The sequence below is a fragment of the Euwallacea fornicatus genome, chromosome 13 (assembly GCF_040115645.1).
Source record: "Euwallacea fornicatus isolate EFF26 chromosome 13, ASM4011564v1, whole genome shotgun sequence".
In the NCBI taxonomy this organism is placed as follows: Eukaryota; Metazoa; Arthropoda; class Insecta; order Coleoptera; family Curculionidae; genus Euwallacea; species Euwallacea fornicatus.
Genome location: NC_089553.1, coordinates 2,484,785 through 2,512,662, shown reverse-complemented (window position 1 = coordinate 2,512,662; position 27,878 = coordinate 2,484,785). Strand labels below are relative to the sequence as shown.

Below are 27,878 nucleotides of genomic sequence, written 5' to 3'. Positions count from 1 at the left end.
CGCGTGCTTCCTAAACATCTATGACTCAGCCGACTGCATCGCTACCCTCAAAAATCGATAACAACCCCACAGAAATTCCATCAAGTCTTCAACCCCTCGTAAATCTCGAATTCGATCCTGAAACCGAACGACTAGGGCGAGGGTGGAATAATTCTACACACCCCCGCTCCACCCTCCCCCTCACCGGGACGTTGTTGTGGCGAGGGGTCGCATCGTCACGTGATGTAAACAGATTGTTGCGTGGCGCGCTTGCGACGTTGCCAAACCACAAAACTTATTGGTAACTTGGTGTAAGAATGTTGTGGGGACGGTTTTTTTGAGTCAAATGAGTTTAATCGGAGAAGATATGTCTTAAAAAAAAATTGTTTTTACAACTGAGTTTAATGGCGCACCACAGGAACCTGTGCATACCCTCCACATGGCAACCCTGAAGGCACGCATAAACATTAATAGGAGCTTTAGCTTTGAGAGAGAAGGAGAGAGGCGTTCAAGTTCAAAAAAGCAGTCCCGCTATAATATAGTAGCGGATGCATTAAATAGGCAGTTCTTCTGAAGAATGGAAGTGGAATGTTAAGTACGATGGCGGTTCTTCAATGAAACGGTTCGCCTTTAGTTCGGGCAGTGAAGGAACATCGTCCCATAGATTTTTGCAGGTCGCATGCCTGCTCGTGATTGCAGTCCAGTGTTCTTAGTGTTAAATGCAATTGGATGAAAATGAAGACTCGGTAAGTATGGTAACTTAGTGGGAAAGTGCGTAATTTTCATTTGAAATCGGTCCAAAGAAAAAGCAGCAGCACGACCGTTTGAAGACATAGTTGTGAAACAAATTATGTTTTGCCGGCAAACCGGCACTGCAAAACCAGTTTCAATTAACTTCGGAATTTTTCGCATTCGCTAGCAGAAGTAGGCACACTGAATTCAATTAAAAAGCATAATGACCACCCATTGCATTTTCAAGGTGCCCCTCATTTCCTTGAACCTAAACCATTACGCAACACGCTGAGGTAATACCCTCCGTTGTTACACCATAAGGAGGTGCATTGTTTGACAAATATCAAGTTAACAAATCTATCCCGTCATTATGGGGACAACAGGAATGCCGACTTTCGATCGTTATGACGCCGTTTTCAGCGTCGACATGCGTCCTACTACTTCCCACTATACTCTTTGTTCTTAAAAACAGGTGTTTTGGAGGGGATAACCGACGGCGAGCGTCGTTAAATGGAACTTTAATCTGAAGGACGCATTACCCACATATCGTAGAAAAACCCAGAAATTTACTTAATAAGCGTTCTGGATTTAATAATCAGAACATCACAAAGAGGGTTGACACGACAATGAAAATACATCGGTCGCTTATCTGATCCTCACACTGAAGCAAATTGGTTTCGGGGCCCAATTCTGTACTCCAGGCAGAGGAACGTTCCCATGAGAACGAAGTGAATCCGGACGTGAATGTGTCTGGTATTTGATTGCGTTCAGTCTAGAATATTTCCTTTATTTTGATTAATTGCGCCAAACAGTAATTTAGGACAAGAACCAAAGGCATAATAAGTGCCTGTTCTGAGGTCGCAAAGGGCCAAAGTATTCAATTTAACGAGACCATTGTTTCCGACAAGAGTTTTGATTCGCCTTAGCGTTGCAATTTGCAACTTTACTTCCGCTTCAAATCGCGCCCTGACAAGGCGATAATTAACATAATTTAAACGGCATCGAAGTGGAAATTATGGTTAATAAGTCGCCATTTACCAATTTGATTCAATGGCAAAGCTAGAAAACCATAGTGTGGATAGGCCCGTTATTTTACTTCAAGTTAGAATTTATCGCTTTCAAGTTCAGAGGGAAGTAGGACCGTTTAATCCTGTGGTATGAATGCCGCATCCCATTGGGTAAAAATACACAATCGCGTCTTTTCGAATATGCCGAAAAAGTTGAGACCATCGTCGGTTTTAGAATGCAACAATGGGCGACACAATTGCGACATCCTGAAACGTTTTAAAAGTGTTTTAAATCGTTTTTATCAAAAATAAAAGCAATTTTGCCTATTGGAACTTGTAATTATTTCCACTGTGCCACTGACCGCCAGTAACCATTCCCCTATATGGTAAATCTTAATTCTTAAATCTTAATCCCTTCCCAGATCATTAGCGGTCTTTCTTTTTCACACGGGATTAGATAAGGACAAAAAATTTGGCTAATGGCAGTCAATCAGTGCTGGCGTTCTTGTACAAGATGCACTATGCATTTCAACTGGGCCATTGTAGTTCGAGCGTTTTTGCATTGGATCGGTAAATGTATTTTTGTCGATTTGCAAAAGCGTAAATTAACAAAAATTAGACTGAAGTAAAATTATCTTCGCTGTCATCGTAACAATTTATGGGAATCCGTTTAGAAAAATGAACTGTAAACAGACAGGAAATATAATTTCAAGAGATGTGGGTCCGCATGAAAGCGTGTAGCTTCATTTATGAGTTTCAAATTATCAGGAAGTGCCCAATAATTACCGTTTCGAAACGTTCCCATGGTGAATGCCTATGCTTCAGCACGGCTTTGACCAGAGACAAGCTTTGACCCAAATATTGGACGCGATTCAAGAGACACCGTGCCCTTTGGTGGACGAAACCTGTACTATGGAAAAGCCACAAATAGATATTATGAGCGTTGAAGCCCTATAACAAGCCCAGTTTTCCAACTCTCAAAAGTATTCGATGATTGAAACCAATTTGGTTAAACCTCAATACAGCAAAGTAACTTAAAAATAGTTGTTTCTCCTTTCTCCCGGGAAGTAGCAAACAAAAATAGTAATGTTAACCCAATTTCAATGCTGCGCACAGCCCTTTTCCGCCAAAGCTTTAAGCCTCGTATTGGAGGTTGCAGTTAGATGAGCAACACGTTTCGTTTCTGTATACTGGTCGCGAAAATTCTCAAAACCTATTAGGTTTTCAAGTTTGTGCAAAAACTCTTAAACCATGTGAACAGGGTGAGGTAACGAGGGTGGATTTTCGGTGGTAGCAGATTCGCATAATTCAATCACTGATCGATTTCAGCGCCGATATTATGAAGAAGGAGCATGCTGAAGCATAAGGTCCAAGACCGACAATGCGATCAGCGCTTGCAGAATCTCGATGCGGTCAAATGCCGGGTCAGAATTGTAAGTTTTATGTTTGTGTTTCTGTGAGCTTCTCACAACAATTCCAAATACATAAAAGTGGCAAACAAAAATCCCTGCTCTTTTATTTACCGTTACTGCCCATTACAAACTCATTTTACAGGCAGCCGTGTTTATTTTGGTTTTCTAATTAGTAGGGCCTAAAATAAACGCATAATATGTTGATGCGCGTATGTATATGGGAGCGTAGCTCCTCGTCTGTTTGTGAGGGTTTCAATTTGAAATGTAAATGAGAAAGCGAGAAATATCACCAACTATCTAGAATTAAGACTATTTAAATGTGATAGTTAGCCTTCACCATATTATCAAGTTTCGAAATACGTAACTGGCAGGTCTTCAACCGCCAGATTGTCAATAATTTCTTTATAAAGATCTAACAATACGGGGTGTTCATTTAACAGCCCTTCAGATTTTTATGAATTTATTTGTGGTTTCACAAAAAATTCAATTATGGGGATGCATATTATGAGACTAATGAAGGTAAATTTTAAAATTTGTGACAACCCCACGGAGTGTTCCAAAAAACTTGGGTGCCGTAAAGTGTTTTTTTAGATCACTAAAATTTTTTCCCCGTGATAAAATCGTCTTTGGATCTCCTGTATTAGTTCCTAGCGTTTTTTTTTATTATTTTATAATGCAGTGTTTCGAAACTATGATGTTTTAAAAGATATTTTCGACGTTTGCAGTGCCTCATGAAAAATTAATACCACAGTTAGCTTACGTCAGATTTTGATAATTTTGGAATGCAGTCTCAGGTAAGATCACGTTAGCAGGCACGAATACTAATTTAATTAAAAATGCACGCAGAGTGTTCATAATAGCACCCTCAATTTCTCGTCTTTTTTTAAATAGAATGGTATGTTTTTTTATGACGTAGAACGAGAAAAAATTCAATTTTCTTAATTTTGGTATAAACTCATATCTAGTTATCGTAAATATCAACGGAAATATCAATTATTTCGGCAAAACCTGCATCCGTGGCTATATTCCCGAATGTTAAGCATGTATTTCCATGGTTTCGATGCTTTTTTTATTTCGAGTTTTGACGGCTCATATACAGTTTTGTTTAATTGAAATTTGTTTATTGTAAAACTGGCTATAAAAATGAAGTATTATCAACAAAAACTTATCAACATGATTTGTGTAACTGGTTCGTGTGTTGAAAATTGTTTATTAGCATTCCGACGCAACGATTCCTAATAGTGCACAAAGATTTCCCAATGGGTTACATCCTAGTGCAAGGAGCCTAGAAAGTCTAAAGCAGTGACTCGACCGGACAGGAAGTGTTGATTATCAAAAACAAAGATGAAAAAATCATTCCTTAGGAGAAGAAAATCAACTAAACATCACTTTATCAGCACTAGAAAACCCAATCCTTAGCATTAGAGAAATTAGTCGGGAGCTCAATGCAACGTCAAAACTTAAAACAAACAACATCGAAACCATGGCAACGCATGCTAATGCAGGTTTTCCTGAAACAATTAATAATTCCATTAATACTTAAGATTAATAGACATTATTTTATAGCAAAATGGAGAAAATTGAAGTTTTTTTCGTTCTACGTCATAAAAAAACACGATTTTATTTGAAAGTCAAGAAAATTAAAGCTGTTATTGTGAACACCCTGTGGGTACTTTTGGCTAAATGAGTATTCGCGCCTGCTTAGGTGATCTTGCATGAGAATCCATCTTAAACTTGTCAAAACTTGACTTAAACTAACTGCGTTTTTAATTTTTTTATGAGGCACTGCGAGTGCCTAAAAATTTTTTTTAAACGTCAACGCCTCGAATCACTGCATCCCAAGGCAAAGAACATGTAAGAACTGGCACAGGATCCAGAGAAGATTTTATCGCGTGAAAAAAATGCAGGTGGTCTCGTTGCCAAAAAGACACTTTACGACGTCCAAGTTGTTCGAGACCCCTTGTGGGGTTGTCACTAATTTTAAAATTTACCCTCGTTAGCCTCATGTACGCTTCCATAATTGATTTTTTTTTAAATGGAATCCCAATTAAACCGATATGAATGCGCGAGGCTGTTAAACGGACATCCTGTATAAGGCGTAGGATGGTGGAATCCTGATGTCAAAATGACGCGGATGATAGATTATGGAAAAATAATTGGAGATTGATCAATAATTGAGATGTGCGGGGTGATTCCAAGTTTAATTAAAATTAATAAACAAGACGTATACGACTCTATTGCCCCTAGTGAAAAATAGAACATTAAGCTCAAAGCTTAGCGGTTTCAGTCAAGGTTTCCAGGTCTAAATCAGCACCCAGGGTCGAAACAAAAAAACTTCCCTTATTTTGGCCGTCATTTTTGCAGACAGCGGGGCGCCAAAACTGCGCAAAAGCCGAACTCATCTCGGACGCCCGAGTCCGTCGACCTATTAAACTATGTTGTGTTGTAGTAGAGTAGGCCGTGTGTGTCAAAAGCTCTCTCCGATCTCGCGCAAATGCTTTTTTCCCTGAACGATGGTACCGGTACTATTTCCTGCGCTTTGTCCCCGCTCAAAAAGGACTCTTAAGACCCTTCCGGTAGGGATTACCAGTCGGATGTCGCAGTGTAATGTGAACGGATTATTGGAGCACTCGGTATAAGAGATTTGACCGGCCGCCGTGTTTAAATCCTACCAAAAGCTGCCAGGTTAAAGGTTGTACCCTCTTTATAGTAGTTCGTAATAACACAAGGTTGGTAACTACTAATAACTGCCTATCTACATAAACCTCTAGTCGAACTAGTCCGCATTTCGGTGTGACATGTAAAATGTTAAATTTTCCAATTTACCACGAACAATTATAAGAGCCGAATGATCAATAAATATATTCAAGGGTGTGACCTATTTAAGGTCGCCTTAATTATATCATCCAGTGGTTGGAACTGACAGGCCCTTTGATGTCGTATTTATAGCAGCTCGGAGGGTTTGACCTAGCTAAAAAAAATACCTATATTCCTCTGTTATCAACTAACAATGGCAACGCTGGCTTTCATTTGACAGCGATCGCCGTGTTAGAGAAATGACTGTCGTCGCTCTGTCGTTTAATAAGTGCCGACGTTGCGTACGTTCGGGAAAAATGTTAAATAAAATTAAAATTTCTTCACGTTACATAGTAAGATCGAAGTGAAGAAAGGCCAAGAAATTGGTGTAAAAACGTAAAAATAAACAAAAAATATTGTTATTTTTAAAGATCTACTTCATTTTTGACACTTCTGACCCGTATTTCCGGCTTCGTTGACGCCTTCTGGTTCATTTCTTTCGCTTACACTGCATTTCTTACTTCCAGGTATCGAAATAATAAATTTCCAAGCAAATACGAGCTTATTTTAATTAAACGCAAAGAGTAAATCATTTTCCTCTGCAAAGTATATAGATAGAATTGAGGAAGTCTGGAAAACATAAATTTGAAGCCATTTAACAGCTTTATGTAAAGTACAAACGCACAATTTAGAGTATCGATAATACAGATAATCGTTGTTTTTTGGGGTTTCAACATGGCAAAAAGAGCAGAATGTTTGAGAGAATATTCTTAAAACCCTCCTTATCTTGTGATTTATATTTCCAATGTCCCTTTTTACTATTCTATTGCGTTATACATAGATACATAGAAATATTATATCAACAAATCACGCAATCGAATATCCGCCCCACACCTTTATGATCGCCATATACGAACCTAAATCCGGCAAACTAACAGTTACACAATAATCGATTATCATATCGAAGTCGCACACATCGCACTTTTCTGTCTTATTCTGCAATAGGTCGAGCCAACAAACTTCAATGAAAAGAAAGGTGTATTCATGTACAATGGAACTGGGAATAGTGATGTTCACGCGGTGATTTTAATTACAGTACAAAATTAACATGCAACGGTGTCCTTACATCCACGAGATGAAAGAGCGCCTTCTGGGGGAACAAGCCCCAGTAGAACAGATACAACCTTCGAAAAAACCCACCACACCACCACCTGCAAAGATGGACCAACAGCATCAATTGCAGCCGCAGCAACAGCCTGTAGCTACAGTAGTAAAAGTAAGCTTAAGGGCCAATAAATCAAACACTGGCACCCATAAACCGTAAAATTTGTTATTTCCTTCTAGTTAAATCCTGACGGGTTCGGGTCTCACACCTCTCCCACTCATGTGAGAGCCGAACGGACGCCACTAATGCCAAAGCAACCAGAGGACGACTTCCACGTTTACCATACCAAAGTATACCCTAAGAATGCGAAGTAAGTTTTATTCATAGTGTAGATGTAAATAAAGAACGATTGATATTATCGGTCACATCAAATAATGTAATATTCATTTGGTATTGTTTATTCAAATTAGCGCGCACGGTCAAACAATACAAAATGACCGTCTCAAGATTTGACTTCACGGTGAGCAGACGGTGACTTGACCGATAATATAAATAGTTCGGAACCATGAAAAATTTTCGTTTCGTGGTTAAAAGGCGATTCATTATAGCTCTAGTATAATAAAGTAAGTGAATGAAGTATGTAAAAAAATGGTGTAAGCGAAATTATTTTAAAATACAGTAGCAAACATACGTGCTCTATGGAATTGAAAATTAGTAAATTTTTACTGCACAGACAAAACATAACTTAAATTACCAGAAAATGGACATGAAATTTCTGACAACGCGGCCTTATTACATTCTTATCCTTTTAACCCAGTTACGTTAAGACTCTTAATGTGACTAGAACAAAGTGCGGGCAATTTCACCACGAAGATAATGTCCATGGAAACAATAAAATAAAGAAATAGTATTGGTCGGTTTCGCAGATTCTACAGAAATGATTTTTCAAGTACGTTTGCCAATACATTCATTTAAAAACTCCTAGAAAATCAACTTGATTGAAACGTTTAGAAACACAAAAGAGAATTAAATACACCAAACATTACCCTGTACAAATACACGGAAATTACGATACAGGATACGCTCAGGACGAAAAATAATTCTAAAAACAACAAAAACCCTTTCAAGCCCTTACACCTTTGTTCAGAAAGCACCCTCTTGGGCAACACACAAAGTCCGAGAGGCAATTTGCAAATTGTTTATCACAATCTGCTGCTCTTGCGCAAACAAAGGGATTCACGCCCCTCGGAACGGATAAAGAATGGAAATTAAAAAGGCGCCCTTTAACTGGTAAATCAGGCGATGAATGGGGAACTTAAAAGAACGAGAACTATTTAGAGGAATCGTTTCTGGGAACGAAAAATAAACAAATAAGTCTAGATAAACAATTAGAATCGACGCGTATGCTAGGGGTGAGGCGAGGTCAGGCGCGGGGTCACTGGGTCGAAATCCCGGGACGCAGCTTCCCGTGGACCAATTGGAATCGCTGCCGCGGGACACGTGACTGCAGCATCCCTTCCTGCTCTGCAATCTCTCCCGTTTTCGAAGGACTCGCTCGCCCGCCATTCGATATATACGGCCGGTCCTGGGGTTATCGAATAGAAATCTAGTGATTATGGCTTCTATACAACGATCTCGGTGTCGTCCGATTACCTTCGATGAGACCTATTTTCCTACACATTAACTCCTAGAAAACCCCTCAAATTCCCACAAATAAATCCAATATTTATCCATATTTAAACTGCGTGTAATTCAGAGATGTGATTAGTGTTCCGGCAACGCCAACGAAGGAGTTTGCAACGATTTATTTACTTGTTTTAACTATTCAAAACGATGCCCGGTGGTGAAGTTAAAGTGGCCACCGTTGAGGTGGAGTCGGAAAACAACATGGCGACTCTTCCGGTATCGCGGGCCCATCATCACGAGCAGAAAGAGACAGGAGGGGAAACTTCCAACAAAGAGCTGGAGCTTAAATTCGTGCAGGAAAAACCCGATAAAAGGTATACCTTTGCTACTGGGATACCATCAGGAACTTTGTTCGAAAATTATTCTCGCGGCCCAATAGAGGGTGTTTCCGCCAAAAAATTTTATCATCCAAAATCCAAATTTTTTTTTCATGGTTTCACAGGCAAAACTACAATATTGTCTCACATATAAAGTTACTATTGAAGAATAGTCACGGTGCTTTTCGTTTTTAGAAGGAAACCACAAAAGAGTGAACGCTTTGTGAACAATCCGGCAAATTGATTTTGTTTCGGATTTCTAGGATTACCAAAAAATCGTGTACTGACCCTCAAGCTTAACCAGCAAAAACAACTTTTTAGTCGACATTAAACAGGCTATCTGATGTTTGTTGAATTGTTATTAGACGTTAAACAGATGGTTGGATGGGAAAATCATTCGATGGCGTAATAACTCATTTAGAATATACAGAAAAAAGAAGGTTGTTTCTGTACTTATTAAGACAATTTTCGAAAATTATCATTACATTTTACACTTGGCATTTAACTCCAAACGTACACAAATTTGGCAATAACGAAGCAAACATTTTTGTCTTTCGTGTAATATATACATGCAAAGAAATAGTTCTTTCTGCTTCTCATCGGGTACCAATATACATATATAAACAAGAATCAATTTCCTCATGGAAGCCTTTAAACAGTATAGATATCTTAATAATCGAAACTAAAGGGGAACCTAATATGTGACTAGGTGTATCTGAATATGTGGTGCAAAGACATAAATGGATATATCAATAGAATAAACAATAACTTTTCCCGATTAAATTCGAGAATAATTAATGTATGCAGGCTAGAAGTAATAATAATGCTAGTGGTAGGGGAGGTAGAGCTCATCCTTCAATTATGCGATTAGAAGTCATTTTCACTTCTTAATGTACCACTTTTCACTCTTTGTGAGTCTGAACTAACCTGAATTCCTATAACTGATAAACAATTTTATCTATGAATCTCACGGTTTCCCTGTCCTGCAATCAATTTATACTAAGTACCACTAACAAAATAATCATCAAATGCTGAATATCCCTAAGAACTTAAAAGATATTTTTCTATAGTTGAAATTGTCTTGCATCACTGCAAGCAAAAACTGTAAAGGTATTGTACTCATATTAGTATTACTTAAATAAAAGCACTATTTAAAGGGTTGGAAATATACGTTAAATGGACGTAAGTAGGCAGCTTTGAAGCATTTCATAAGTAGTTTTACTTGGTAATGTTACCTGTTTTCCAGACTTCAATTGGGGTTTCGAGAGTGCAATTTTTCAAACCGTTCACCTACTTCACTATTTGAAAAATTCCCGGTATTCTTGAGTTTCCAATAAATTACTCATAAGACGGAACTTATTCACACAAATACACACGCGGTAAACACACGTTTTTAAATGTCTTTTACTGGAAATGTTCGAAATATATCGGCCATTTTGCGTTCAGTTTGTAACATTTTACCATTTAGAAACAAATGAATGAAAAAAATAACTCGGAGGGATGATTAGCCAACGCCACCTGAAAGACAAAAGCCGCTAAAACTGGAATTGTGGCAACACCGTGAGTTCCGTGACCCGGTCTCTGTGAGTTTTCTAAGAATATTGAAATTTGCAAATTCAAATTGCGTTTAGTAAAATTAAAGAAGTTTATTTATTATCATGGACTTTCTAGAATTAAATGGGTTTTTGACCCTTGGTCAACTAAACATCGGAGTTCCCGTATATCCAGACTCAAGGCTGCAATTTATTTTAGAAAATGGAAACGAGCCGAAAAAGAGGGGGAAAATAGTTGTAACTGGACTGACCCACCAGTTTTCACGATTATCCAGTAGTTGGTTTGTTTACTGTGGCGTTGAGATTGTTTATTTTTAGTCCGTACCGCAGCACTTTATTGGATTTCGTTCCGTAAACCGGGAAGGAATCCTTTTTTTTTTTCGGAAATATGTTTCGAAATAAACGTATAATGAAGTATTTGTGCGTCGATGATGAACCACAGTACGTATTCCTACCCCAACTGAGCAATTAAATTCAACCAGATTCAATTAAGGCTATAGCTGATGCAATTTTCTTGTCATCACTAAAAATACGAATTTATTACCTAAAATAATAATTCACCTTTTTTCCAGAACCTCTCTTTTCATTATAATGAGTTTTGTCTACGCGAAGCTCCTCGTCGTAGTCTGTATAGCTTATGTGTTCTCGGACGTAGTTACCCACAACATTCCATTGTACTATTACGAAGGTTTCTTCACTTATCTTTACGGCATGAGCATACTCTTCCTCCTTTACGTGTTCTGCTTCCTACTGCAGGAGAGCTCCTGCTGCAATGGTGTCGAAAAAGAGAAAAAGGTACCTCAACCTCCCTAGTTACACATGAAAGTCTGATAAAGGCGAGCTTTCCAGGTAAAGCCGCCGCCCAAACAGAAAGGTTCAAAAGAAAAAGACAAGGAGCTGAAAAAGGAGGAGGAGAAGAAGAAGAAAGAGGAAAAGGAGCAGAAGAAGAAGGAAGAGAAGGAGAAGAAAAAGGAGAAAGAGAAGGAGAAGGAAAAGGAGAAGAAAAGCAAGAAGCAGGACAAGGTGAGCGTTAAGTAGTAACAAGATAAACGGCTTGCGCGGTGCACAAGGAAGATCGCTAGAGCACTTTTCATCTGTCTGTGTACACGTAGATTCCGGATTGGATGCTTGATTGGCGCGTATTTAGTAACATCTTCATTCACCTGAACTAACCCATTAGCTCTCGCAATCGATGATCTACTCCGGAGTCGCAGATTTTGCTAAAACTTCCTAATGTCCAGGATGTTTCAGCAAAAAGCGTCCAGCTCGAAATCCAAAGCGGACGGTTCTCACGATCCAGATTTCAACATCTCTTTTAGTTTCGAAGACGTTAAGGTATGTACACGCATACTTGCTTTCTAATTGGCCATTCTCCAACACGAACGCTAATTAGCCAAAGCGGGAAGAGGATGATTTTGAGCCCCCCAAGAGGTTCCAAAATATTTGAGGATGCAACAAGGCAATCCTGGCTCGCCATCATCGCTCATTTGGCTAATTAACTCATGCAAACCGAAGTGTGTGTGTGTGTGATACGTATTTAGTATTTAGTATCTTATTTTCAGCCACATCTCACTCGAAATGATCTTAGTTTGCTTCACTCGTAGTCGAAATTTCTTGACCTCGGCGCCGACGACTCATCGGTCTTTTCAGTCAGTCGAGTTGAAAACTGCTTTGCGATCTTCCTCTGTCCATGAACATGACACCAAAAATTGCTTAAACCGCCAATTGTGCTTGCGAAATCACTTTTATTTCGATCTGCGACGAGTGGGCAGCTGTTGCCCTTGTTTCAATTCAATGCTCCGATAAAACTATCGGAAGGTTAAGAAATTCTATAGTGGCACATTTCTGGTGTCTAAGCAATATGTCTAACAATCTTCCACTTAGATTATAGTTAACGGTGAAATGCATTGTGTTTAAGAAGGTCTGGAATGGGCTCACCAAATTTATTAGAGGGGAGTTCAAGGCGATCTCCATAAGGGCGGTGTTAAAAACAAATGGGTTTGTGTATGCTAAAAACAAAAATAGAACGAACGCGGGTGAGAACCTGGGGAAGCATTAATTAACCATTAATCTAAGGACTATAGACATGCGCATGTGCGACGGCCACGTTGCAGAGTTTTCTTTTTTGGAACATGGACAGGAACCAACGACCTAGAAGAAGCGAAAGTAGTAATTTTTTTTTACGGTTTGGCCCTCTTTCGCAAATAAGCCGAATCCACGGCCGCGAAGTCGAAAGAAATGACGCCATCATAAGACTCGGTTTTATGATCACGCGTTAACCTTGCTCCGTGAGTTAACTCGAGACAAGTTTATGACCTTAAACCTCTGTTCTTGGAAAGTGAACATTCGGAGCAGAAGCTCTGTTCTCGCAAGAGAAAAACAAAACATTTCCGATTTTCATAGTCAGAAGACTACTGCACATGTGTCTGACGTCCAGAACCGGTTTACCTGCCTATTGGAATAGACTCATGATCTCTTACAAAACCACAACCTGGCGTGTTCCAAATAGGATAAGCCGCAACTCTTTGGACATTTAACGATCCTTCCACCTGTTACTTCTTCTAGGTTGTTGGTAGAAATGAAACCCTCAATAAACCAAACTACAAAGTTAAAAGATTCGACCACTTTTGAGGTGGAGCGTATACCCGAAGGAAACTATCAGGATAAAAAAAGCACTCTTCCTGTTTGTATATGTGGAACTCTAGTAGGAAAACAACTAGGCAACCCGGGTTTCCACACATGCGTATTTGGAGAATTTTCGGGTCTGCTAGCATTCTGCACGTTTTCACCCGTATTGGCCACTCTATAACGAACCCTTTATACATAGTCCGGTGCGGGTCTAAGGACGCACCCTTAAACCACGAAACCACCTATTTCCTAGTCCTAAAAACGCCCCACCTTTTTATTTGTTTGTTTGGCTAATTTTTAATTAATCTGTTTTTATTTTCTGTATTATGCTTGTTTTTTTTCTATGTTTTTGTTTTGGGCGTTGTGTTGTGCGTGTAGAGGGAGAAATTTCCGCGCAAGATGCGTGACCTAATGCGGGCCAAGGCGGATTTCACCAGACGCACCGTTAACAACAAGGTGAGCTGGTTTACCATCATTAACACGAATCCGTCGATTTTCAAAACTCGCCAAAACAACTTTTGAGAACCAATCTCCGATACTACATCAATTTTTAAAAAATACACGCACAACCTGCAGTTATTTCCTATTATTTACTGCGCCTTTATGGGTCCGAGTTAAGCAAGTTAACTCATTCCCAGATAAAGAGCAACTTTTCTTCCTTTTTGTTTTCTCCTTATTTTGCTTTGGTTTACGCCCGCCCAGAGCACCACGTACCGGCGCAACAGCGAAGGCGTGGTCGACGCTGAGGACGTGGTGCCCGTGCCCGTGACCGAATTATCGGAACGCGTCCAACACCGTCACTCTTCGCAGGGTCCTCAACAACCTCAAGAGGGCGCAGGCGCTCCTCCTCCTCCTGCACCACCTCCAAGTGCTGCCGGAGGACACGCCAATAATGTCGACGTAGAAACTGGAGCCGCGGCGCATCAGAAGATCAGGTGCAAGAGGAAGACGACTCAAAATGACCATAGCCACGGAAGCTTTTTCTTGAGGATAGGAGCTATCGGTCTGTAACATTGCATCGTCCCTTTTAAAAATACTAAACATATTTCTTAAAGCTTTTGGCTTGGGGACAATGATTTACAACGGGCTGGAATTTGGCGTCTTCTTCGAGATACCGTTCACCTCGCCCTGTTACATGATTCTCAGAGGAGTCAACCCGGTGTTGCAGATGATATTCACCTTTATGCAGATGTACTTCATTTTCATGAATTCCAGGGTGAGTAATTTCAATTTATCTCCCCCTTATATTTTAAATCTCACTTAACAGCTCAACATCCATCGATTCAAAGTGGTGGCGCGGTTTGGACTGATGCACGTTGTGGCCACGAACCTCTGCGTCTGGATCAGAACATTGGTGCTCGAATACATTAAAGAAATAACCGTTTATCATAGAGATCTCTTGAATGCTACCGCGGTAGTTCCAACAGAGATTGCTCCATTTGCAGGTAAGAATCCCCCAATGATAAGAGGCTTATTGTGGACTAACCCCAATCGCACGGATGTTTCCAGAAAGTATCAGACAGCATACGCTTCGTAACGCTAACACAATTTTGGGTACTCATTTGGCACGACCCGATTTTGTGCCCAGCAGCACTATTGCCAGTACCACTACCGCTAGACATTTGCTGGCAGCTACGGTAGCCGCAACTCCCCATAACTTTAAACGAATCATTACTACAACCGCCCGTAGTGTTCATCCCTACTTTAATAATTTTGTTACTCCGACTACTACGTTGCGTCCCACTACCACCAGAAGTAAGTGGTAGTAAGCGGTTATGTAGTTGTGTAGTGAAAATTTTTTAGAGAATCTTTACACCCTTGATAGTAGAGTAACTGCATGCATTTAGCCCTCGCCAACTAACCCCTCATTTTCCGCCCCCGAAGATGTGTTCACGAGTACTCCGGCCGCGATGTGGCGAATGCTGAAAAGCAGCGCGGCCCCTTTCGTCCAGCAGACCACGACCGCACCTACCACGTCTTTCGCTAAAATTACGACCACTCTCCCTACAACGGCCCTATCGGCATTGAAAACTACAGGAGCCCGCACTTGGGAGGTTTTCACCACCGCCCCGACCACGACCACTACCCCGAGAACTTTCGCACCCTCCACTTATCCGAGCTTTAAAGATTTCTTCGATCTTAGGAGCTTTAATAACATTGTCTCTAACGAAATGGCTAATGGTATGTGTGTAGAAGCCCATCACTAACGAAAAATCATGTTTTAGAGTCTGCTGTAGAGATAGCTAGACATTGGTGATTAATATCTGTATCTATCTACGAGTTCGCTAAACGAACGTTCACGTGTTCCAGTCGCTGAAGAACCGGAACTCAACGACTTTTCAAATACCATCTCCAATGGCAGTTCTGAGCTGCTAGACGACTTGAGCCCTCAAGCCTTTATAAGGTACTTCACCAGGAACCTTACTCGTACTTCAAACGACAGCTGTGGCAGGATTAATATAATGGGCACAATAGTCCAAGACTCCGCTCCCTACTTATTTCCCTTCATCATCGAATACTCTTTGATCGGGGCTGCGGTCATTTACTGCATGTGGAAACATATCGGCCGAAATCCCAGGCAAGTCCATTTCAATACTGCTCTTCGTTTTTTTTTCTATATATAAATCTTCCAGGTATGTGACTCAAGAAGACCTAGAACATCGGCTTGAAATAATGCTCAGTAGGAGAGCGGTGGCCATTGCGCAGGCACAACAAGGAAGGGTGGACTGCGTGGGGGCTTCCAAGGGCCTGTTTTTTGGGTTGCTGATGTTAGTCGCATCCCTGATCTGCCTCATCTTGTTCTTCGTGCTCATTCACCACAAAGAGTTGGGGCTCCTGGCCATTTACTTAGCTGACGTGTCGCACTGCGTGCTGATGGTGCTCAGTATCATCGCTATCATAATCGGATTTATTAGGTAAAGGTCTCATTATCTTATATATGATAGGTTTTAAGTGACGTTAAACATATCATGCAATAGCAGGAAACCTCTGAACAAATTAAATTAGCCTTAGGTCGAGGGTGTCTCAAATGCGGTTCAGATCTCAGAAACAGTAATAGAAAAATCAACCAACTTGGTTTTGAACTTTTCCTCGGCCACCCTATGCGTCAGATTTGGCCCCCTCAGATTATTTTCCATTTCCAAACTCAAAAAAATGGCTCGGCGAAAAGAGACTTGCCGATGAAGGAAAAGTGGGGTCCGAGGTTGATGGCTGTTTTGAAACATTCGAAGCTTCTTACTATAAACAAGGTATAAAAGCCACAGAACACGCTGGGAAAAATGTGTCAATCTCAAAGGAGACTATGTAGGGGAATAGTGTAATATTTTCCTTTTTTTTTTTTCTTTAAGTGGTATCTCGGATACTTCTGAGACTACCTCGTATCTACTAGTGATGATATGCCTTTTGATGGATATCGTTTTGTTTGTTTGAATTGCAAACGACGCACGCAAATTGTAGGGTCCAAAACTTGAAGTTCAAAACCGAAGAGCAGAGCGACTTGAACGACATCCTGCTGCGCGTGTCTGCCTTCGGGCTCTTCACTTACGCGGTCTTCAGCGTCATTGCCGGCCACTACAAAGCTTTCACCGTAGAGCCTAATATGCTCGTGATGGTCACTGGTGTACTCTCAATTTTACAGGTTAAAACCTCTTTGACAACTTTAAGTTAGACGAACTCCAGGGCTCGTTTCAGGTGGTCTTGCAACTCCTCTTCATAGCAGACGTCTCCCGTCGTCGGGTGCACCTGCCCGAACACGACCGCACCAAACCGGGACGCCAAGTGGTAACTTTCCTGCTTATCTGCAACATAACCATGTGGATCATCTACACTTTCGAGACTCAGAAAGTGGAGGCTAATCCAGTGCAGAAGCGATTCTACGGGTTCCTCACATGGGCCATAGTGCAACGTCTGACGCTCCCCCTCTGCATCTTCCATAGATTCCATTCGGCGGTAACATTAGCGGAAATTTGGAAGACCAGCTACAAGGCACGTTTAGAGTAGAGTATTGTTGTCGTGTCTCCGATTTCCGCGAGATCAAGCTATATAACAGTATGCGATATAGGAAACCAAAGAGTTCGACGATCACTTGGCGGTAGTGGCACTTGCGGGTGCAGTAACATGCTCTTCCTGGGTTTTTGTACATATTAATTACTACTAACAAGTCTGATGTTTTTGCTCACGTATGTAAATACGGCAAGATCAGTGTTTTTTTGTTTCTCCGTAATGTTTTTATTTAAGATTTTATTCGTGTTGTTGATTTTTTTAGTACTCTAGTATTAACGCTTGGTTTCCCTTCTGAAAAACGTGCTACTTTTCGGCAATTTAATACACAATAAGTTGACTCGGAACAATTTCAATAATTTGCTGCAAGACTGAATGCTTATCGAGAACGTCTTTAGAGCGAACTACTTGAAAATTTATATACGCACATGCTCATCTGACACGGATACGTAATCATGATCTCTCTGTATATAAAAATACACAATCCACATAGATACTCTCTGCCAGCATGACAACATGTGATGACGTCACACTTGATGGACTCGCTCAGCTGATGTTGATTTTAAAACGCAACTTTTAAATTTTTGATATTTTTATCCGGATGACGTTTGACAGATGCAAAAGAATTTCAATTGGTCATAGCTTTGTGAATCAAACCGAGTACTAAATTCTGATTGGCCAAGTATCGGCGGCGGGAGATTTAAATTGTTAGTTTCGATTTTCACACTTACTGCACACCTTTACACTTACAGCGAATTGTTTGTAGATCTAATAAGCTGAGCTTAAGGACCAGTTTGATATTAAACTATCCTCTTGCAGCCAGCAATATCTCTTGTAATAAGTACAAAATTAATGATCTAGTTAAAGGCAGCTTTTTGTTACTGATGTAAAATACGAATTTCCTTTAAACTGCTATTGTATTACATAGTGTATTTTTTAAGGAATCGTTCTGGATACTTAACGTGGAATCAAAATTGGTTGTAACGCTCCACTAGGCTCTTGAAGGATCGTATTTGTGTATATAAAACTCAATGTCTATAATGTACTTATTTTTGTCGTCAATTATCATTTATTCTTATAAAATATATGCAGAGGTTTTTTACTTATTAAATTTATATGTATGTGGACCAGATACTCAAGACTACAACCATTTATTTTTTGAATGTTTTTGATCGTTGCTTCGAATCAACAACCACGGTAGATTTACCTCACTTTTAGTTCTAAAAAATGCATTATTCCTTTAAGGGCGATAGATCGAAGTCTTGTCAACTTTACCAAAAGAATATTCTCCATGGCAACGTTGAATAAACACATAGTACCTTTTTTTCATATCACGTCAGTTTCGTCTGATGGAAATCATCTTCTGGGTAAATTTACCAATTCATTGATCTAGAACCCCAAAACTACTCATTTAAGAGCTTTATAAGAAACTGGTACTAGGACTTCGCAGCTAACGTTCACGTCCATGAAAACTACAATTTTTATTTTTTGATAATATCTGAGAGATTTTACGTTCTGTTGTTAGCCGATTTAAGAGGTATTATAAAATAGCGAAAAGGGTATTATAGTGTTGTGAAAATAAATATCTCTCTCTCTTGTGTGTTAGATATAATATTATGATAGAAACATAGAAGTAAACCTTTTTTTTTCTATATGTATATACTCATTTAACTGACTGTTAATTCATTTTACTTTCACGCAAATCGGTTATTAAAGGAATTCTCCCCAGTATATTGTAGCCCTAAGATTAGGACATTAAATTCATATTACAAATGCATTTAAACTCTACATAATGGGCGTATTAACACTGCCAGTCTTATTGTTAGACACTACTACTTTACGGAACATGTTACTTTCTGCTTAAGGGCTCAATCTACACTTGCAACTGTAGGTAGAGACCTGAAGAGCTGTCATAACAATACATAAACTCGATGTTAGTTGTCAAACAATATTTTCGTGACGTAACTTCTTACCTTTGATATTATATTATTATTGTAAGCAAACAAAGATCGATGTATCATTAAACTTCCAGCGCGTAGGAACGTTTCATTGATTTTTACAATTTTTATTTTATTTAGATAATAATAAAATTATGAAATTGAAACGTTGTGTTTGGATGTTGCAAGGGAAATCAACTAGGGGAAATAAAAATGATTTTATTTATTTGAAAATCATATTTTTCAATCGTTTTAAATGTCATTTACTTATACTATCTGGGATTCGCTTCCTTTTAACGACACTTATACGAACTCACTCCGTAAAACTATTCAATCACTCATATCATGAAAAATAGAACAGGTACAAGTGAAATGCGTGATGAATTTGAAAGCTTTTCAAACCACCTCATTAGGGAGGTAAAAATGACAGTAAAGTGGCTTCACAGAACTAAACTGTTATTTTTTTCGCTTATGAAAACATGGTTTCAGCTCACTTCAAAATACACTGTAAATTATATATTGTCATATCACCCGGTCCGTAGGTAACTAAGAACGACTTGCAAATACAAATAAATACACATAATAGATTTACGGCTTACTTGGCCAACAATACTACGAGACGAGTATCGTCCCGTTCAAGTTCAATTCGTCGAGTTTCTGTCTAAGTAGTTCCGGCAACAAGGCGCGATTCACCTCCCTCTCCTCTCTGGTAATGACGTTCCTCAACTTCACGATTCCATTCTTGATCTCCGACTCGCCCAAAATAACGGCAAAAGGTATCGTGTTTTCTTCGCAATACTGCAACTGTGCCAATAGTTTTGGGTTTTTCTTGTAGGAATATTCGACCTAAAAGTGACAATTAAGTTGCTTAAAATTCTTGACAGGCCCACTTAATTCTAAGTACTGAGACTAAAGCATTCCATATACGGGGTATTACGGAATGACTGTACAATGCTCGACGAAAAGTGAGGTGTTCTATGCAGGCCTACCTATATCCAAAGTGGCTTTAATTTACCGCTGCGGGTTGCCAAACTTCTCAAATTAATATTGTTTTTCCGAAAGAATTGTTAAACGCTTCTGTCCATTTTCACTTTTTGGAACTAAGAATGACTACGTAAATTGGCGTGTTATGACGTGTGCGAGATCTTTTTTGAATATTAAAAATGACACGTGGTTCATAAATAAAAGTTTATATTTTTGTTAGACCCTGTACGAATAATTTTTAATTTTTTTTGTGTCACAAGCCGATTTTATTCTGATTTTTTTTTATCTGTTGTAAAAATATTTACGATTTCTTGCAATTCGTTATCGTTGTGAAAACAATGTTACAAAGAAAAATGTATTTTGCGTTTCTTATGCAAGAATAGTATGTTTGACTTTATTGTAAAATAAATGATTTTCGGTCTTTTAAAATGGAACATTATTCTACCGCTGCGAAGGTTGACGAGCTTTCAGTATACGGATTCTGTCGGGAAAATGGACGGATGAGATTTAGAGTCTACCATGACAAATATCCAAATGGCAAAATTCCAAACTACCAAATTTTCCCGAACATTCAAAGGTAATTTGAAGAGAGAGGTGGTTTAATCCGAATAATGTCAATCGAACACGGCAAAGAAAAAAATGTGATGCCATCCGAGTTGGTTTGTAGAATGTTTATGAAAAATAGAAAGTATTGGAAATTATGAGGATATTTAGTGAAAATTGTAATTAACACTGCAAGAATGTAGTAACCGACTTTGCTTATAAACGGCCGAAACACTACTGCGGTACGAGCAAGTTATATGACCATTTACACGTGAAGATAATAACACATATCCCGGTGACAATAAACAATAATAATAACACGCGCCCAAATCTGCATCTTCAGCTACTTTTTATTATAAAAAGCCATACGATTAGCATAGCGGGGGTCATTCTGGTACCTTCTTCTGATAAGTGTAATTAAAGTGAATATCCTTGTGTAACAAATAAAGTTTGAATATTTTAACTCTTTTGTATTTGTTTTTAAAAAGCTAAGTCTTAAGGGACTTAACTTGTACACACCAAGCTGATTCACGTGGATATAAAAAGGGAAATATTTCTTATAATCTTTCACGATGCTAGTTAAGTTAAGTCCTTTAAGACTTAGCTTTTTAAAAACAAATACAAAAGAGTTAAAATATTCAAACTTTATTTGTTACACAAGGATATTCACTTTAATTACACTTATCAGAAGAAGGTACCAGAATGACCCCCGCTATGCTAATCGTATGGCTTTTTATAATAAAAAGTAGCTGAAGATGCAGATTTGGGCGCGTGTTATTATTATTGTTTATTGTCACCGGGACATGTGTTATTATCTTCACGTGTAAATGGTCATTTAACTTACACAATATGAATCAAACATGCCGAAATTATTATTTATCTATTAATATTTAGATTCTAGTTTTGTGCATAGATTTGTAATTTAACAAATCTAAATTATGTTAGCAAAAGCACCGTGGTATGTGAGCAATGAGACCCTACATAATGATTTAAAGGTATCCACAGTACGAGAAGAAATTGAAAATCACTTCAAAAAGTACATTCTACGCCTTAATAGGCATCAAAATCACCTGGCTATAAACCTAGCGGACTCCAACAATTACTCTCACAGATTAAAAAGATACAATCCTTTAGAATTGAGTTACAGATTCAACAGATAAACAGGGAGATTAAACAGTTAGTCTCCCTCTACCTATTGTATTTAATTTTAATGATATAAACAAGTTATTAAATGTCCCAAAATAATAGTAACAGATTGTAACATTATGGTATTAATAAAAAAAAAAAAAACAAATCCAACAGAAAGTATCAAAGAAACTCATTTCTAATCGAGTTCCTAATAATTCCTAATATAAAAACAAATGGTAAAAAAGACTTCAGGACGTCCATCGAGAAATAGAATTATGTTTATATATTTATTGCAAATATTGAAATAATTGACTACATTAGTCAGAACCATGGAATTAATAAAAATTACAGATTGTAAACAACTAAGTGAAGGAAAAAGTTTCCTGCAGGATTACAACATGATGCTTATGGCTATTGCTTATCAAATCACAATTATTATGAAACTCCCGAGAAGCTAATAAATGATAAACAAAAGGTGTTAGAAAATAAGGGTGTCTTGTTAAAATTCAAAAAACTACAATGAATCGGGTGTTTTATTCACCTTGATTGCGAACGATCCTATTAAACCGTAAACAGAAAAAAATATATAATCATATGTACATATGTAGTAATAGGATTATTTTTAATTTACAAGAGGGGTATACTTTTTTTGTCTTGAACAATACCTTAATTTTATAGTTTTGACGCACTCCATAACCTTACGCAAACCGCTTTATAAAATGTCATTTGGATATACAATTTAATTGATTTCTACAAAGTCGCATAGTAATAAAAATTAGAATTTTGAGCAATTTGATAAAGGAAAACATACCCCGGCAAAATCGCGATACGATGCTAATGACCATTCTTAATGAGAGAATTAAATTTATAATCTCCCATATACTATTCAGACCTTGAAGTTGTTAATAAACTGAGACAAAATGTAAAGGTTAATAGTTACTCTGTCTTTATCATATACATATATTCATAGTGTATATATGTATATACAGGGTGTTTCCTAACTACGTGTAAAAAATTTAAACGCGTAATCTTCGACTGATTTTCAGTCAAAAATGTCTAATAAACATATGTCCGCAAATGCCTTGTTTCCAAGATACAGGGTGTTGACTGAAAGACGTTGAAAAAGGTTTCTAAAGGATTGGTGGTATTATTATAATTAATAAAAAGCAAGTCTTATAATTAATCATTAAAGCATTCCCCCAAAAAATTGTCTTTTTTAAAATTCAAACACCCAAATTGAGTCATTTTGGAAATAAAATCTCTCTTTCTTGTCACATTTCAACACCCTGTATCTTGGAAACAAGGCATTTGCGGACATATGTTTATTAGACATTTTTGACTCAAAATCGGTCGAGGATTACGCCTTTAAATTTTTTACACATAGTTAGGAAACACCCTGTATATTCACATGACGTATTTAATACCTTACGAAATTCTAAATTAATATTGTTCCCAAAAAAACCACAGACTTCATTTTCGATCAAGTCCGCTCTGCAATAGGAAATATATTATATTCCGTCGGGGATTGAATTGGCAACTTTTCTCTCATTTTACTAAATCTAAAAACATCGCATGCATCTATAAAATCAATCGATTGTACCTTTACAAAAGGCAGGTAGTCATTTTTTGTTTACGTTTTGGTACCGATATCACTTCCTCGACGATTAATTCGAATGTTAGCGAGGCGAAGAGTAAGACGTTCGTAATTCGTACTGCACAAATAATCGGGCTAATTATGTTCTCTTTTATTCTAAAGACTTGTGAGATACGTCGTAGTATGTCCATGACTTAGTGAGTGAAAATGGGAAGCATTTAGCTGTCATTTTGTGAGCGAAAATGAACATTACTGACGTAATTCTGGCATAAAGGTTTGGTGCTCAGAGGTGAGTTCTGATTGTTGTTTTTTTGTGGCTCACAGTTAACTTTTGTCAGGCCAATTAGAATGCCATAATTAGTTTTAACTGAAAGTTAAAATCATTTGAATTTTTGACTCTTTTGTGAAAGGTACCTAGGACCTTCTTTGGACGTGGTCTAAGAATGATATCCCAACTTGAGCTGTATCGATTTTCTTTTTAATTTTTCAGAAATAAATACTGATTTTTTTTAGTTTAAAATATCAACTGCATATGCTTTTGTTTCGATTCGAAATTAATTTTAAACTCGAACTGTTTCAAAGATTTTCAAAACTTTCTTTTAGGGATTAAAACTTTTTTTTGAATTTGGCCTCGACTGCGTACGCCTTTGTTTCAAGTCGAAATTGAGTCAAAACTCTAACTGCTGTAGAGATTTTTTCAGGACTTAATATTGAAGTCTTTTCTGAAATTAATAATGATTTTTTTGTGTTTCAGATTCCAGCTGGGTATGTCTCTGCTTAAATTCGAAATTAATTCGAAATTTTGTTTTCAGGAATGAATATTTAATTTTTTTGGGGAGTATTTGATATTGATTTTATTTTACGCAACATTGAGTATAGGTAAATTTGCCTAGAATGCCTTATTTTTTGCTCAACAATTTTTAGTCAAACATTATGGATTCATTTCAGAAACACCCTGTATATTCTCAGTCCACACTGTAGGATAATAACATTAATTTTGTTCTAATAGCTCAGAGAGACATTGCATGATATGACTTTCAATTTCAATCCCTGAAACGAGTACAAGAAATCCATAGCGCAGAAAATCGTAAAACTGATTTCCTAAAACCGAAGTTTCTGTGACATTTATAGATGCAAAATACCCATAGAGAGGTTCTAAAAGAACATTACACATATATTTGCCTTTTTTTTGTTCATAGATACCTTTTAACTGAGACACCCTTATAAAAAAAGCGCTTACCTTAAAATCCTCTTCCCACAGCTCGTTGCACAACTTCAATCTCTCATCGACCAGCCCTTTCTGCGCAGTACACACATAAACGTCGACTTCGGTGGTACGCACCTTCCTGTTTGCTGTCAGAAGCTTTTGCTCTAGCACTGCAAATAACCGCTCAACCCCCATTGAAACTCCCACACAAGGCACTTGCTTGTTCTTGACGTCGAACATGCCCACGAGGTTATCGTAGCGGCCGCCGCCCGCCACCGAACCTACTGAGACATCTTCACTCTTGCCTGTGCCTACAGATAAAACGAGAGTTTAAGATTGGCATTTTTACGGTAAAAATGGACAAACCTCCGAGCAAAATCGCCTCATAAATCACTCCTGTGTAATAGTCCAATCCTCTGGCCAAACTCAAGTCAAAAGAGACGTTTTTAGATATTTGAAATAGCTCACAATATTTTAGTAAGAGCTTGATTGCCTCAAGACCCTCAATGGCCAGCCTATTTTTTGACAAATTTTCGTCTTTCAATAGTTTATCTACCAACTCCATCCCGCCGTTCAGTTTTACGTATTCCCCGATCTGATCAGCCACCTCCTCACACAGCCCCTTCTCCTCTACCATTTCCCTTTTGACCTCGTCCCAAGGAGACTGTAATTTTTTTATGTAAGAAAAAAACAATTTCTTAATAAGAAGAGCTCATTTCACCTTATCCAATTTATCCACTGCTGAACAAATGCACCTAAAACTATTTTTTGGTACTCCACAAGCTTCAAACATGCCGTCCAACAAAGCTCTGTGGTTCACTTTAATCACATAAGGGGAAACTTCTAGAGTATCCAAAATTTCAGAAACAATTTTGATACATTCAGCATCTGGTATCATTGGGTCATATGCTCCGGCAATATCAAAATCCTGCAAAACAAACTAAACTATGTCAAAGAGAAAATTTAAGTTGAAATAAATTCTCTTACGCATTGATAGAACTCCCGGTATCTACCCCTAGATATTGAAGGGTTGTCCCTGCGGTAAACTTTGGCAATGTGATAGCGTTTAATGTTAGTGATTTTGTTCATCGCCAGATATCGGGCGAAAGGAACTGTGAGGTCGTAGCGCAGAGATAAAATCTCGCCTCCTTGATCTTTAAGATCATAAATCAGTTTTGAGTCTTCACCGTATTTGCCAGTTAAGACTTCCTGAATAAGGAAAATTGCATAATAAATTTTTAGTTTCACTTATCTCCTGCTTGATAAAAGCACGAAAATGGCAACAGAACTCATTATTCAGCAAACGCGTCTAAGATAACCTTGCGCAATTCCAGCAAAAGCATCAACTACGACAAGATTCAGAGAAAAAGTAGTACATATTTTTGGTCCATTTTCTGCCTATTCTCCTTTCCATATCAATGCACTTATTAATAGGGTCATGCCCGCAAAAACCACTTTTAATAATAGTTTTAACAGATTGTGAGAAATTCATTTACTTAGAGAAGGGACCACTTACTATGCCTACATTTCATTTCAATGAACTTGTAACTAATTGATCAAAGATTTATTACCCAGGATATATGTTTATTGCATTTTCTCCTTGATAATGACAACTTACCTTTAACTCAAATACTGGCGTATCAATGGTCTCAGCTCCATGTTTCTTGAAGACTGCAATTATCTTGTTGAGGACTGATATGCGAAGGGCCATTTGCTCAGGTGAGTAGTCCCGAGTGCCCTTAGGGTTCTTAAGAGTAAATTTTTGGTTGACATTGGTCTGCAACCCATTATCTTCACTTTCCTTTAGTGCCTGAGCCCGCTCTTTAAGGCTTAACAATTTGGCAACCTCTTGAGATATCTGCAAAAATTCAATTGTGGTTTCAGATAAAAACCTCTGGTTGAATGAACTAAAAGAATATACTTTCACAATGGTTTTACAACATTTTAACAGTGCAATTATACAATAATGACTATCGGAGGAAACATGCCATAAGAAAGTTATTTCCAAGCATAAATAACTATGCTAACTACTACAGAACAGTCCAGCAGGAAGTCAGAAAACTATGGCGAATTTTATATACAAAGAAACGTGGAAAAATCACTGACCTGAAGAGGTCGAAACAAAGCAGAGCTTGTGCTAAAAGGTCTACATTTCACTCTGGCATGCCTCAAAAACCAGCCTAAGGTGCCAACCCCCATTGTAAGATGATAGGGCTCAACACTTCAACAAAAGAAATAACAATTAATTTACCTGATTATCTAAACTGTCCAATATGCTTTTTGTATTTACATATCGGACCGAAGCAAATTTATTTATTTCCATTTCAGAAAAACTGTTCATGTGATTGTACCAACGATTGAGATGAATAAAAGGTTTTAGGGCTTGTCTATTGGGTATGCATTTAGATAGAACAACATCAGCTGCTGAGGGCTCCCAGTCACAGAGGTAACTTTGAGTTGACATGTAATTATTCAAATAAGGATATAGAACTTCACTGAATGGTACAAAAAATGGGAATCCATTACGAACCTGAAGCAATAAGAATAAGCCCCTAATTAATAAGTGAAGCAGTGCAGTTTTAGTTAACCCTAAGTATTCAAGTCCTTAGGTACTCTTTAGCCATACCAAAATTTATAGTTAGCAGTAGCTATTACCATATACTCATGAATTTAATACCCACCCAGTCTTTCTTTTCACCGGTAGCTTTTAACCTTCGAACTAAATCACCCTGTTCCCTAATTTGTTGGTCTAACTCAGCTTTTGAGGCCATATTGCACTGTGACTTTTAAAGAAGATCCGACAAAATTTCTAAACTGAAACAACCCAGAATTGCAGATGTGGTAATTACGAATAGGCTGATGCAATATGTTCGCAACATGCAACCGACACTGGAATAAATTAAATCATTTAAAAAATTGTAGATCTCATGAGTTTGAAGGACTTTTTATTAGAACGAAATGAAGGGCCGTTCGTTCTACCACGTTCGAAAAGAGACGGTACAACTAATTTGATTGGCTGTAAAATGCCATGTTGAGGATTGTACCCAATCGGATTTGCGGAGAACGGTTAATATTAAATTGCAATACAGAACACATTTCATTTTAATGACGTTGACGATCTAAAGACATTGAGAGAAAGTTGGCAAGTAGACAAAGTAGACTAACACATAATTAATTTCAACTTTTTAATTGATTATAAATTATTATTCAAAAGATAGTGAGTGAATTAAATAAAATTCAGAACTAATAATTCTTTTCCTTGCGTAGTTTG

The 27,878-nt window shown here is 38.1% G+C and overlaps 2 protein-coding genes across 7 annotated transcripts; one reads left to right on the top strand and one right to left on the bottom strand.

The window, feature by feature from the left end:
- The first annotated feature begins 505 nt into the window (after positions 1-505).
- Positions 506-19,318, top strand: OtopLa (Otopetrin-like a). Of its 6 annotated transcripts, none has more exons than XM_066288991.1 (16): positions 506-725; positions 7,023-7,202; positions 7,271-7,401; positions 11,160-11,382; positions 11,437-11,610; positions 11,839-11,922; positions 13,594-13,671; positions 13,918-14,218; positions 14,271-14,431; positions 14,483-14,660; positions 14,725-14,970; positions 15,100-15,396; positions 15,526-15,793; positions 15,849-16,130; positions 16,672-16,852; positions 16,906-19,318. In XM_066288991.1, exons 1-16 carry the CDS (start codon positions 699-701, stop codon positions 17,212-17,214), a joined length of 3,120 nt encoding a protein of 1,039 aa, XP_066145088.1. In that variant the 5' UTR covers positions 506-698; the 3' UTR covers positions 17,215-19,318. The 6 variants fall into 6 exon arrangements, with proteins under 6 accessions (XP_066145088.1, XP_066145090.1, XP_066145089.1 ...); XM_066288993.1 differs by lacking the exons at positions 506-725; positions 11,839-11,922 and adding exons at positions 2,723-2,980; positions 3,048-3,151; XM_066288992.1 differs by lacking the exons at positions 506-725; positions 13,594-13,671 and adding exons at positions 2,723-2,980; positions 3,048-3,151.
- A 36-nt stretch (positions 19,319-19,354) lies between these two features.
- HisRS (histidine--tRNA ligase) lies at positions 19,355-27,664 on the bottom strand. The gene is given in 8 exon segments (XM_066289008.1): positions 19,355-19,997; positions 24,641-24,928; positions 24,930-25,271; positions 25,329-25,535; positions 25,595-25,816; positions 26,226-26,465; positions 26,859-27,137; positions 27,289-27,664. Coding segments are annotated over 8 exon segments (1,902 nt in total). The 5' UTR covers positions 27,379-27,664; the 3' UTR covers positions 19,355-19,763.
- Positions 27,665-27,878: the final 214 nt, after the last annotated feature.